Consider the following 14,560-nt stretch of genomic DNA (forward strand, 5'->3'; position numbering starts at 1 on the left):
AAACCAACCTGGGGAATCTTAGGAAACAATTCTGTTTTCTCACTTCCCTTCTTTTCCCATAAGCCTTCTTTATAAAAGCTGTAAGGGAGCTGGCTAAAATCTAGCCATGATGGCAGTTAGAACTTTTGTCATGTGACAAAGACGTGCAGCAGAAACACGAAGAAAGGGCCCAATTACTGAATTATCGTAACAATGAAGCCTAACAATTTTGCTAGAGAATGAAATATGTAAGGAGATTGTACAGTTCATGTTCAGAACAGTTAAACAGGGAAGTTAGATTTAGCATGTACATTGCTAAGCGACTGTAAATGGTTCCAAACAGAGCATGACAACAACTCATGACAACAGTGCAAGACTGCCTAGAGGAGGTTACCTTAGCAATGCGGATGCCATTGATCCACTGGTGTAGAGTTCTTACATCATCACAGCAAAGATACTTGATATACTGGGATTTCTTTTGGATCTGAGGATGCTGCAGAAAAATTGTTAATCCTCATCAATATTTCAATAGCTAGGAATGCAAGGAAAGCCATTTATCTGTTGACGTCTATACAGACAAACTTAATGCTGGAAGCTCTTCAACAGCAGTTTGTGTTTTGAGCCCACTTAAAATGTTTAAGAGTATTTCAGGAGGTGGCAGTGGGGATTGCTTCACACACAGAAGGGCAGTGTGCACTGATTTCAGCTTTGAAACATTAAGAAAGGGTGAATCTTTCAGTATTTTAGTATTTAGTATTTCTACCTACCAACAGTCTTCTGTACCTGTAAGGCTCTTTAGAAATCTTTATACTCCCAAGCCAAGTGGTTAGAACAGTCTCAGCTTGTAAAAACCTTTTCTAACCCTACTGATACAGAGCTATCATCTAAAATACTTGCTGCTCCCACACGCATGTATAAAAAAGAAAAGGCACTGTATTTATCAATTCAGAACTCAAGATTTTTTTCAAAAATCAGACATTGGAAATCATTCTGGATGGATTATTCAGTTGTTTCCTGTCCATGCCGTAGAAGTTACATGTCTCACAGCTGTCAGGGCAAATCTGAATACTCAAGTTCTTATAATTTCCTCTGTTAGTTTACAGTTCAGTGACACAGAGTTCTACGAGATGATCATAGGTATGTAAGTTTTACTGAAGACTGACTGAAACATGTATCAAAGAATTTTTAATCTCTTTTCAGAATATTTTCTCCTGTTGTCTTCCAAACAAAATTCAAATGAACATGAACATGTTTATCTCCATAAACAGAATATGTATAACTAACTTCATAATGTTAGATAATTGTTTTCATTTTTCACCACCAGTCTCCTTCATATATATGTTGTATAACAAAGAAGAGCCTATACAAGCACAAAAATTTACTTCACCAACAAGCCATCTTTTTCCTGGACTTGTTAAAAAATTTGTCTCTACAGAAATAAAAGAACCTCTCAGAAGTCTAACATTTAGGACCAAGGAGCTAATATTATATACTAGTATACAAATGTTAAATATAACAATAGCACAGCACCTGTTCAAAATAAACAAAGGAAGCAAACATGTAAAGACAAATCCATTCTGGACTTCAGTGAGAATTGGCCTTTGAGTTTGTATTTGCCATTCACCTCTCCAAAAACACATCCATGTTTTGGAGATACTTCCCAGTGTAGTAAGTCTGTGTGGCACAAAACTGAGTTTCTATTAAAAAAAAACAACTGTATGGCTTCTGTATGTTAATATTAATATAAAACACTGATGTAACATTTGAAGAATTGAGGAAGGCAGGGCTCAATCTGCCTTAATATGGTGATTCATCAGTTCCACAAGAAAACTTTGTCTAAGTTACCCGACTAACTCTACACCCCATTGATTTACTTAAATAAGTCAATAAGGGACAATTTAGACACATTAAAATTTGACTTTAACATTTTCATGTCTTCATTTATGCTCAGAATGGCAATACTTTTTAAAAAAACCTACTTAGATAAGACTCAGTCTGGTTTACTCTGTGTGGTCAACAAGTCTGAAAAAATAATTCACTGCTAACCTGTCAAAATGATGTGGATAGACAGTGAAACGTAAGCAGAAAAAACCAATTTACTTCAAGGAATTTATAAATACCTACAAACACTGACATTTTTGCTTTTAATTGCATTCAATTAACTGTGCCAATGACCTATAAGAACATGGAAAATATTTCCAGTTTCAGCCGTATGCTTTCTCCCTTAATATCAAGTCCCATATTTGATATTCAGCGTCTACCCCTCAGTGGGTTCAAATGCATGTTGTCCTGTCTATTGGAAGATTAAATCCTTTTTTCACACAGGGGACAGGCAGCCACATACTCCAGGCACATACAACATTCTAATATACTGACAGATGCAACACCACATGAGCTACAAATCAGGGAAGGTAAGAGGTCAAAAGAAAACTATAAGTTCAACTATAACTATTTCTTGTTACTTTCATCATTTTCAAACCCATGAAGACACTTTACTTGCTGTGAACATACTGTGAAAACTTGTATTAAAATAGCTTTGTAGCTAGCTATCCTGCAGGAACTGACACCATTTTGAACACTGTGTGGGAGTCAAGAGAGATGAGAGATGAGTTGATGCAATTTAAAATAACTTGAAGAACTCAAGTTATTAATCTCACAGTTTAAGATCAGGTCACTGCTGATTCTTTCTTGTTCTTTCTACCTGTCCTTTATACTCAGAAAGTACAAAGGATACTTCTTCCTTTACAGCATCCCCTTTCCCTCAGGTTGGGCAATATGGGTAGACTTTACTAATACCAATTTCTGCACAACTCTGGACCTACACTCTGAGAAGATGGCAACTCCCTAAAGTTAGCATTTTAAGAGGTATTATCTCACTGAACCTGAGTTGTTGTATGGTTTAAAGTTGACAAAAACTGTTTAGTATTATGTTTTAGAGTGTGGTGAACGTACTCTGGGACTCATCAGTCTAGAAGCAAGACAATTAAGGGCAATAGGAAAACATTTACAAAGTCATGAGGAGCATGGAGAACAGGCAACAATTGTTCACCAACTGTTCACTTCCTATACGAGAACTAGGGGAAAATGAAATGGAAAGCAACTGATGGCTCAGAACAAGTAAAGAGCGTACAAGGTGTACCCAACTGCTGCAGCATTCTAAAAGTTTCTTGGAATCGCAAAAGAGAAAGGGCATACTACTGCTACTAAACAGCCAAGATCTATTCCCTGGCTCCCTAAATTTCTAAAGGCTGAAAAAGTATTCTGTGGAAGCATATCTGCAACACTGTTTTGTACTTCTAATCTTTTCCTCAGCAGCTTATAAAGAAAGGCCACTATCAGAGAAACCTACTGTGCTAGATGAATCCAGTAAAGCCATTCTTCTGCTGCTCTCTCTGATCTTGTTTCCCCCCCTGCCCCACGCAATCCACGTGGGATCTTCTGGCAGGAGGAGGAAATTGTCAGCTTGGTGTGGAAGAAAGTGATTCATAGCCATTTCTTCCCTCTGCACTAGTCCCCGCATGGCATTTTCTCATTTTTTTTACTGTATTTCTGTCAAGGAGTGTCATTACAACAATTCCACAGAAAATGTAGTTAAATATAGCTTTCTCATTATCACTGTACCTTACGGCAATTTAGATTTCTCATGTGCAGAATAAAAACAATTTAGAGATTCACTCTGAAAACTGACAGGTATAGTTTTCCAGTTGTTATATTACTAGAGGAAGTGTATTCTCAATTATAATCTCTCCCAACATTAATATTGTGAATCAGCTCTTGCTCACAATTAGGAAGTGTAGTTATTATAAGAGACTAAGATTAGTGTGGAAATGTTTCAAGCTCTTTAATTACTCTTTTCAGTATGAGAATTTTTAAAACTATTAACAAGTTACCTTTAGCACTAAACAATAGTCTGTTGGTGCTTTGTATTTGTTCCGATAGTCCTGTCCATAGTAAACATTGACATGATCTAGCTGTAGAAAGCACACGAGATCCCGTGAGACCTATTAAATAAAATAAAAATCACAAAATGTCTTTATAAGAAAATGACATGCATTGACAAATCAGTCTAGTGTTAAGATCCAATACTAATATAAGGTCTAGTTAAGGTCTAATATTAGTTTAAATCTGATTTGAAAACTACCAATACAAGAAGGAGATACAGTCATGCATAAACTCTTGCATCAGATGTTCATTTTTAACCAGTATATCCCTTTCCAAATTCAGTCTGTTTTTTTTGTGTTTTGTCTGCATTTTGCCCTTTGACAACATCTTACACCAGACTACTACTGTTTATTTATAGTTGGTATCAGGAGAAAGTAAATAGGATTGCTTGTCCAGGAACTGTTCAAGAGCTGCTGGTTACATTTCATCTTGGTAATAATCAAGGTGTCCAAATTCCAGTGTGACTGTGAGTAAAATTCTAATGATGTTTGGCAGGGACCACAGGGTACAGAATTTCAACAGGTTATCTTGCATATAGTGTTTTAATGAAGCAAAAGGCTGTGGGAAGAACATCTGAGATGCATTCAGCTCTAAAGGGAGCTGATGTGCTGACAGAGATTTCCTCTTCATTGCCAGCTGTGTAGGAAGTGGACTTCCTTGTACTGGGGATCAGTTGATGATGTCAAGACTGATGGATTCGTGGACAACTTGAACTCACAGTAGTTCAGCCTTGAAGCTATAATGCATTTGTAGCAGCTGTCTATTTACTTTTCATTATTGATACTCACAGAACAGCAGTGACACTGAAGTAATGGCTTTATATTTACCAGTTTCAAAAGACATAGCACAAATTGGTCTGAAAAGAATCCCAGTTATATGAACTAACTAAAACCAATAAAATTATGCACACTGATTGTGGAGTTGGTCTGATATTTTATGATTTACATTTGCAGTGCAATTTGGCCCTTCACCTGAATTCTCCTTGAGAAAAGACAGCCTCTTAACTCCACCAATCATTTTTCCTCAAATGTTTCTGCACACCTAACCCCAAGCTCACTCAAAAAGCCGACGCTTGTCTTCCTGTATTTTTAAATTTGAGGTTACACCCTTCACATCAAGTGCTACCACAGTAATCTACACAAGAATTCCATGATAAAGCTGCACTTTTAATTAAGGGATGTAGCACTAGTCAAGGCACAGCTAAGCCAAAATTTAAGGCTGAATCTTGTGTGCATGACTTACCAGCAATAAACAATTCAGCAAAATTGCTTTAAAATAGCATACCTTTGCTTTCCCTTTAGGGACATAGTAGATTCCAGAAGCTCTAAGAAGAAAGTAACGTTTCTTCCAAGACTTCTTACCATCCTCTTTCAGCCACAAAACTCCCTCAATCTCTGGCACGGTTACAGAACTTCCACAGAAACATTCCTGCCAATAAACACCATGGTTTGGGGAGAAAGAGACAGAACAAACAGCATGCAGTGGTTTGTTCTTAATGACTGAAATTCTGTAATTCTTTGTCTAAGGAATGCACACATAACAGGGACAGCTCTTTTTTTCATGCAGTAACATGAATTAGAGATTAATTGTAGAAGCTATAAGGTAATTCAGACAAACACAATAGGCGATCTTAGCATTTTCTCAGTGTAAGAATGACAACAAAAATATTAGCAGATCCTGTAAAGATTTTCTAACCACTGCTTATCAGTAATAGATCCCCCAATGACTTTACTGCCTTTATAGTCACGAGGTCACCTTACAGATATAGCCTCATAAGTCTAAGTATACACAAAATCTAATTACATATCCATCAGATACAGCTGTAATTCAGTCCATGAATACTGTGTTGCTACTAACTGCCAACACTATGAATAGAACCTTAACAGAAGTTATAAAGAGCTAACAGAGGAAAACAAATGCTTTAAATACACTCCAGATTAATATGCAGCACAGAGATTTATAAGTAATCCTAGAAGATAGAATTAGAATTACATCCCTCTGCACATCATGGCTTCAAGGATGGTTTTGATCCACAGTGTTCACATGACCACTTATTAAAACCCATATTAATAATATACTAACAGCATGCATATGCTACTTATAAGTTAAATTGTATTAAGTATAATTCAAAATTAAATACCCAAAATATTTACTTTTGTGTAACTATTGAAATCATTATTCAGAAAATCAAGTGGAAGCTATGACACTTCAGCATTGGTATGTCTCTACAAAAATTGTCACAAAACCATGCAGTTTTCAGCTTATGGAGGCTATGTTTACTGTTTGCTTTATTTGCTCCACACTTTTTTGTTGTCCTTAGTTCTGTAAACTATTTAATGTGTTCGATATTAATTGGCTTCCTTTTCTGTCACTCATTTTTTAAATTTAATATTTGGTCATTTATTTTAAAATGTAATTGAAACAACTTTTTAACTACTCACTAACAAAATTTAAAATATTAACATAGATCATTCACTGAATCAATGCTATAGAATTTTGTAGAGTACTAGTAAAGTACTTCTACCACCACAGGTCAAAAAAACAATTGACAGTTCTGCAAGTTTCAACTGGTTTTAGCCACAGTTAGAGGTAACCTCATTTTGATTATCACTGTGTATGGTATTTTAGTTATTAAACAAAATAAAGACATATTTTTATTAACTGATCATATCTGAAACAGGGTAACATCAAAAGAGCCATTTATCTCAAATGTAACACACTCCACTCACAGTTGTTCCAGAATTACATTCAGATCCATCCATCAGTTTCAATCACCACAACCTTTTGTTGACTGAAATGACTACTACGCACTTTTTGTTTTCACAGTCTTACCTCTAGCAGCACCTCTTTATTTCTGTCTGCCATCTCAGAGGTTTCTTTCTTCCCCAGAAGATAGTTCTGTAACAAGAAAAAGCTTAATATTTCTACAGGCATTCTGAAATCAAGTCAAATAACATTTCTCATTTACCTTACTGTAGCGGTAAGAAAAAACCAGCTATTATCTAAGAACAGTACATTAATTGAACAAAACTTTGTAGTTGAATTGAAACTGTCAGGCCGCTAAATAATACACAGAACTAAGTTATAATCCCCTTTTCCAGAAATATCAGTCCATACTCTTAAGTTACAGCCTCAAAACAACATTGTCCTGGCTTTCCACAAAACAAAGAGCTGCCTGGTACAATGTACCCAGAAATAATAATGCTATGAACGCGAAAATCCCACAATAAAAATATTTTAAAAAAACAGAGATCTTTAAATTTGTTACATACTGCCGTTATTTATGTGTTCAAAGAAGCACACGCAGAAGCAATGGACTTCTTTCCACCTTGCCCTGACAGTTTTGCTGAATAAATTATTTTTTTCATGAAGTATTACTAAATACTCAATTGTCTTCTTAAAATGAACTAAATATGCATAGGTACCTTATCTTATTTAATAAGAAGTTTTGTAGTCTTCTTCAGCTTGGAAAGGACTGGGACAATGAAAATCTTCTGCTTCCTAACCCCTAGCTCTTATATGGGGAAAAAACCCCAATATTCACAAACTTTGGTCAGTTCAATATTTTACACCAAGGAGAAATATTGGTTTTATGCTGGTACTTCATTCTTTTGGACAATGCCTACCATATGTACTGATAGTAAACATATCAACTACATGCTTTTAAAAAGCATTTAGAGTTTTGCTGCTTCAACGCAAAGCACTTGAATAAGACCTGGTTTTCAATTCTTGCTTAAAAAAAAAAAAAAAAAATCAAGTACACTAATGGTGTCCCAAAGAATGAGCATGCAAAACTGATACTCAGTTTAAATCCAAGAAATTACCACACAGAAGCCATAAAGACATAAAAACAATCTATGACCCCAAAAGGGAATACATTAGGTAAGAGTTAAGAGAGAGATTAAGTGATTGTATATCCAGTTTTTTTCAAGTTAAATTCTTCAGAAAGACACCTTCTGCTTTTCTGTTTCTTTTTCTTCACTCCCTTACAGTACTGAACTGCTGCTGGATATCAAATATGCAGCTATCATTTGGAGAAGAGAGGCCTTTGAGGCCATTTGAGAGAGAAGAGGGGCCTTTGGTTTCCTAGTCAGGGATCAGGAAACACAGGTGAATAGAGGCAGGTCCCAACTTCCACAGGGAGGGACACATGCTCTCTTCTCTTCACCCGCCATTTGACCATGGAGTAGCTATTCTCTTCGATTTTCTCTTCCCCTTTTTGCCAGCAACGTAAGAACGCGCAGTGGAGAGGCACTGCTATTAGCACTATCTGTCAACACCTTTCTTGCATATTTTACATATTTGAACAGCGCTAAGTATTGGTGCAAATGCCATGAAACTGCTTGCCTTCATCTCCATTAAAACTACCTACAAACACGTTAGCAAACAGATTGCTTCAGCTCATGGTTTTCTGCTAGGGACTTGATTTTATGCCAACCACAATGTGGATGTACACGGTGCTGAAATGTAAAGTTGCCTGGCATTTTAATACATACACAAGTATCAAAATAAAAGTATGGAAACAAATGTTACCAGGAAATGTAAGAAACTGCAATCAGGCATGCACGCGTGCACGCGCACACACATTCAACATCCATCTCAGGCTTACCTGGGGATTCTTGAATAGTGCGTATTTCTCTATACGTTCCACAAACATTAGTTTGTTTTGACTATCTCTTGTCCAGTTCAGAAGATTTTCAACTAAATTTTCATGATCTTCAAAGATCCTTTCTGCAGCAATAATAAGAGAGCAAATACATTTGAATCTGTCACATTTTGTGATAGAAACTACTCTGTGGTCACATCTGGGAGACAAGGCATACATGGAGAGAAAACAGAGTTCAAGGTCTACTAAAATGGGGAATAAGTTTACACGAAGAAACTAAAAGATCTTAGTCAACCTTCAGATGTGCCTGGTTTAATTTTACGCATACACTTACTCAACACTCTCACTTCTGTCTCTTCAGGCTTATATGAAGTGTTTTTCTTTTTTTTTTTTAACCTGACAGAGCCTACCATTCCACATGAGCACAGCAGACTCAAATGTAACATTTCAAATGTTGTAAGTACAAATAAGATTATCACATTTATGTGTACTCTGGTCCACAGAATCCCTGGAGGGATTTATTAGGCAGCTTTTTCAGCACAAAATTTGTTTCCACATCCCAAATCACTACCTCATTCATAAAGTATCAAAAAAAAGTAATAGACAAGATCAGAGGGAAACAAAATGCTTCCAAAATGCAGAACACCCATGGTTAGTGGGGTACGGTAGAAGCCTGAAAACTGACACTGTCTATTTCTTACAATCTATCTTGCTGAATAAACGATGTACTTGCAATGTTCCTGTTATTAAACATACTCTCTAAAATTAAAACATCGCAACTTAGATACTTCATAGACATACTCTGCTCTAACTAGAAATATAAAAACAACCTTTATCTCAACCAAAAGAAACCTTCCAGAGTTGTTTCCATTACAAACTTGCAGGGTAAAACTGGGCAAAGCATTTCATTCTGCATTCTGGAAATACTATCACTGAGTTCTTCTGAAAGTACATATAAAGCTCCTGGTTGAACCATTAGATAATAACAGGTGGTCTTCTACTTCAAGTATATCTACTTAAATCAGACTCCTCAAAAACTAGTTAAACGTGCACATTTGAAGCAGACCACATAAAACGCAAAGGCAAACAGGAACTCCACAGGCCTTTCTCCACAGTATGTCAGCTTAAAGCTTTCACTGCATTTTATTGAACTGTGCAATTAAAAATCAACTGACAAGACAACATGGTAAAATACACTGTGAAGGTACATAGGTCTTCTGTGTCTCGCTAAAGAAAAATATAATAAACTTACTTCCTCTTACATAGGCATTGCCAGAAAAAGTGTTTCAAAAGATGAGCCACCGGCAAAATAACACAATACAATACCCAATAGTACATAGGGTGAGGGCTGTGTTGTAATCATTTTTTCATCTGTTTTTCAAGTTCCAGTATAAAATATATTAATCAAACTGGCTGCATCTTTGGTTGTCTCTAAAGAAAACCCCACGTATGTGAAATCTATGAAAAACTGCCTAACAGTTGTCCAATCAAGGAAAGCCAAACTGAAAAATACGAGAGGAAACTGAATTTTAACCTCTTGCATCTCTTAGGTTTATCATGTTGTAATCTGAATTTAAAATTCTGTAATTATAATAGATGTTGTTCTCTAGCTTGAAACTCTTTCAATAGAGCAGTTAAATTCTGTCATTCCCTGTATGTCACTGAGCCCATCCAGTAGGACATGCATGTACTTGCAAAACACCCAACGAGAGAGATTTATTAACCCAGTTTTAATTTCAAAATAATCTTAATTCAGCCACATTGTTAATTTGCATAAATATCAGTTTATCTTTCTGTCTGCAGCCTAGCTCTTTGTTTCTAACACAAGTTGAAAATATTTTTTCCAATCTTTTTTTCCTTTATTCTTTACAGGCTGCACAGTGAATGGAAGTGTCTTATGAAAGCAAATCTAGAATGGTAAAGACCCCTGGTTGAGTCCAGGAACCTGCTACCTACACATTCAAAGATCTTTCAGTGACCGAAATATAAAACTATTGTAGAACTAATAAGGTTATTTATTCATACTATCCTCACTGGTAAAAATGTTACAGAGTTACACCTTTGATTTTTATATACCTAATTTGGACTTACATAGAATTTGTGCAAATTCTTTCTGGTTTTAAAAGTGAACAACTTCAAGATTTCATTGATTAAAATTTTAAGGTTTTGAGCCCAGTAAGATGTTGTTTTTCATATGAAAGGTAGAAGATTCAAAGGATACCTTGTCACCCTGCAATGGCCTTTTTTGTCTAACAATAAGCAAAGTTAACATGCTACATTGCCTGAAATAGAAAAGGTTTCACCAAAAGAGTGGACAAATAATAATTTACATTTTAATGTGAAGTCAAGATATTTGGGTTCAGTTCTGGGCTTTTCTTTAGTCAACGTGTAAGTTGCTTAACAGCTCTTTGATGTAATTCTTTTCTGATAATAGGGATTAATAATAATGGTTTTCTATCATTTTTCCCCTTCTTTTCCATTCAGATACTATATCCTTTGGCTAAATGAACAACTTACATTGTGGTACATGCAATGCAGTGCAAAGAAGCTTTAACTGCTTTTAAAGCCATATTGCCAATTGTATTAAAATATTTAATAGGAAAAAACCCAACAGCTTTTTGTAATAAGAACTATTAGGATCAGTACAAAAATACTGTTTACAAAGAGGAAGATGCACAGTAAATTTTTTATCCCTTACCTCCTTCTTCTGCAAGGAACACATCAAAGCCAAGAGGCTCAGTGACTAGACATTAGTAAAATTCCTATATTACACCTTAGAATTTAGACATGCTTTTAATACAAATGAAATAAAAACATTCCCAGATCATTCTGAAACAATGTCATTCATGAGCTTTATTACCTGAATGAACATTTACTACATGAATGAACAGGATGATGAACATTATGAAGACAAGAATTTAAATAATTCTGAGGACATATAGACAAGCATTATATCAAAAGATAAGAATTATAAATGTTTATAATTATTGCTTACCCATTTGCAATTCAGAGATGGTTTCCACCAATGACCAGTCTAAACTGTAACCGCAATGTGATTTGTCCATCAGATTGTCTAATACTTGTCTCACTGTCTGCCTCTCATCTACCATCATTGTTTTTGAGCTGTCATCAGACATGTGGACTCTGATCACCAACTATTAAGCAGAAAATTAGGAAAACAAGGATTCATTTCCCAGATTTCAAATAAAAACATGGTTTTTAAGATTTATTTCTTTATCTAAGATTGTGTTAAATAGCGTAAAATATTAAGTTCAATCAAAACAATTCTTCAAAACCTAAAAAGCCATAAATGATGGTTAGATATTTGTATCACGGACACTTAACAAGATACTGTTCTCCTTCAGTATAAAAGAGTTAATATAAAGGTCTTCCCAACACAATGACAACATGCTTTAGTTGTGTTAAGGAGGAAAAAAATCCCTTCTACCAAAGTGTCCTGTTCTGATTAATAAAGTGTCTTTGTGATCATTTTTCTCACATATCTAGGTGGAACAAACATAGATACAGAGTTCTGCACAAACCTATACAGAATCAGAATCTTTCAGATTTGCATTTCAAACTTTCTGCCCACTTCCTCCATATTTTCTAGAAATGCTGATTATATAAACAATATACCTGTACTTAATCTTTTTCTGGGGAGTATGAAGCATTAGTGTGAAAGAAATCTGCTTTTAAAACACGATGGCTTTTCATAGGCACTTTAAAGAGGTCACTGCCAGAAAGAACAATGCAGCCATTTTTTTTAACCAATCAAAAAACCTTAAGACAATAGATCCTTCTTGCCAATCATTATGCTTCCTTTTTTACACCTTGCTCAGCTGGAAAAGTTAAAATGTACTAGTTGTAAGACACAGGTTGGCTTGTTAATTCTCATCTTCCAGCCAGGATGGTTTTTCAGCTTTTGATATATAAACACTAAACGTAAAAGGCATTTTAAGCTACTGAAAAACTCCAAACATAATAAGAAAGCCAAATTTAAAGGGAACATTTTATATTCTTTGATAGTGCATCAAGTAATGTCAGTAGACTTTCTCTGCTTGGTAATCCCTGTCTGTAGTCTGGAATGCTTGTACTCTATTTCTCACTGGAAAATCCTGCTATGCATAATGGGAAGTACTCTGTAAAGAAAACAGGCTCGAATTTTAAATATGTGACAGCTTAATATACAAAGACAACCTCAGGAGGCTGGACCTTCATTTCAGCTCTGTGTGGAAGTTGGCAAAGCCTTCTCACTGTGTACTAGCTGCAAAATAAGCTATTCCTTAAGAAAACATAATGCTATTCCATATGCTAGGATTTTCTTCATAAGGTCCAGTCTAGATGAGAAAGTACATTACCACTCAAGATCAGAACACTACAGTGTTCCTACTTTCTTTTAGGCAGTTTAAAAGTAACAGATACAAATGAGAAGAATTTTGCCTGCATTTTCCAGGTGAGTAAGTATAAAATAAAGACCCTATAAACCAGTATAAATAATTTACCTTTTTCACTTGTGCCTCTTTAATCTTCTCTAACGCAACCCTAATCTTCTCAGCTTTGAGTTTAGCAGCCTGTTCCTCCTAGGGGGACACAACACATGGAATTCCAGTTAACACAAACATCAGTCTGGTTTCAGTGGATTTAATTTTGAGGCTACCAAGCTTTAAAACATGAACTGACATGCTGATTTACCCACCTATAAACCCTCAACTGTTTCTTAGCGATGAATATGACCATTATTTTTTAAGACAAAAAGTGTTACTATCTATAAATATATCTAAAATTTAGAAATACAACTACCATTATCTCCAAAAGAACAAACTAGAGGTATGTATTTTGTATATACACATTTGGCATTTGTCTGTTCTTCATATTGTCAGTAGCCTTGTACGTTACTACCAAATATTTTTAGCATATCATGTATTTACAGTCATAGATTTGGACAATACACAAGAGTGTACAATTGAGTACACCCAATAGATTTTTGGCTGATCAACATAAAACATAAATAGCACACTGAGAAATATCAGAATTTAACAGCACACAGAAAGTATGGAAAACAAATCCTATAAATAGGATTCCACACTATGTGCATTGGTTTGGAAGACTTTTAACTATTAAATCCGTTTGCAGTAAATAGCTTGAATGCTCCCTTTATCTTTACTAAATCCAGGCTGTATTTCTCCTCACTTTAAATATTTTAAGATGCATAAAGCAAACAAGCATTCTTTTCTTTGATGCTCTTCTAAGTAATCTATTTTTGTTACAACTGGAAATGTATTAAAAGTTCAGATAATTTAAATCTATTTATCTGCTGAGACTAAAGAAGCCTATATATTGTAAGACTAGCAATACTGCTTTTTAATTTCTGGAGATTATTGATATTTCTGTTGAAAGTGGATTTGAAATACACAGCTAAACAAGCAACCACTCCTTCTAGGATGCCATATGCAGGTTTCACATTTTAGAAATCTGAAGTTGTGGATGTTCATTGTGACTAATATCTAAAAGCGTCATAATAATTTTAAAATTTCTAGAACATTAAACAAACATCTTAAATAAACAAATCCCCTCCAAAATATTAAATCTCCTTAGAAAAGAAAAATTAAGATTTTTCTTAGATGAAAAGTAGCCCAGCCTATCACACCACCACCCAGCATGCCATGGACATTTAGTTCTGCATTGCTTTGAATGTAATTTGTGGTTTCTTTACTGTGTGTTTAGATGGTTGCTTTTCTTGTAAAAGTCAAGATTCAGCTATCCTGAAATCCATAGGGTTTAAGTTTTCCATTTCTCAGTGAATTACTAATATTCCTATCAACTGCTAAAGGGTATTCCCTATACTACTGCTTATTGTACTCTTACTTAACAGCTTTTGCTCCCTCACACCTGTGACCATACTACGCACCAGAAAAAACATCAGCTAGACAGGACAATAGGCTGCCTTGTGAGAAACGTAATCCTTTTTAATAAAATGAACCAGTAAGTTGACATGAGCAGAAATAATGTGAGCTTGAAACATTATCTGGGAAC

General features: G+C 35.2%; 1 protein-coding gene across 1 annotated transcript in view; it reads right to left on the reverse strand.

Annotated features, from left to right (window-relative positions):
• The window catches only part of RAPH1 (Ras association (RalGDS/AF-6) and pleckstrin homology domains 1), a 97,885-nt gene that overhangs the window by 14,615 nt on the left and 68,710 nt on the right, over positions 1-14,560 (reverse strand). Inside the window, 7 exon segments of the mRNA XM_054830671.1 lie at positions 374-472; positions 3,870-3,980; positions 5,206-5,349; positions 6,754-6,819; positions 8,531-8,652; positions 11,523-11,682; positions 13,030-13,107. Coding sequence (XP_054686646.1) covers positions 374-472; positions 3,870-3,980; positions 5,206-5,349; positions 6,754-6,819; positions 8,531-8,652; positions 11,523-11,682; positions 13,030-13,107 — 780 coding nt within the window.

The sequence above is a fragment of the Grus americana genome, chromosome 6 (genome assembly GCF_028858705.1).
Source record: "Grus americana isolate bGruAme1 chromosome 6, bGruAme1.mat, whole genome shotgun sequence".
Classification (NCBI taxonomy): domain Eukaryota; kingdom Metazoa; phylum Chordata; class Aves; order Gruiformes; family Gruidae; genus Grus; species Grus americana.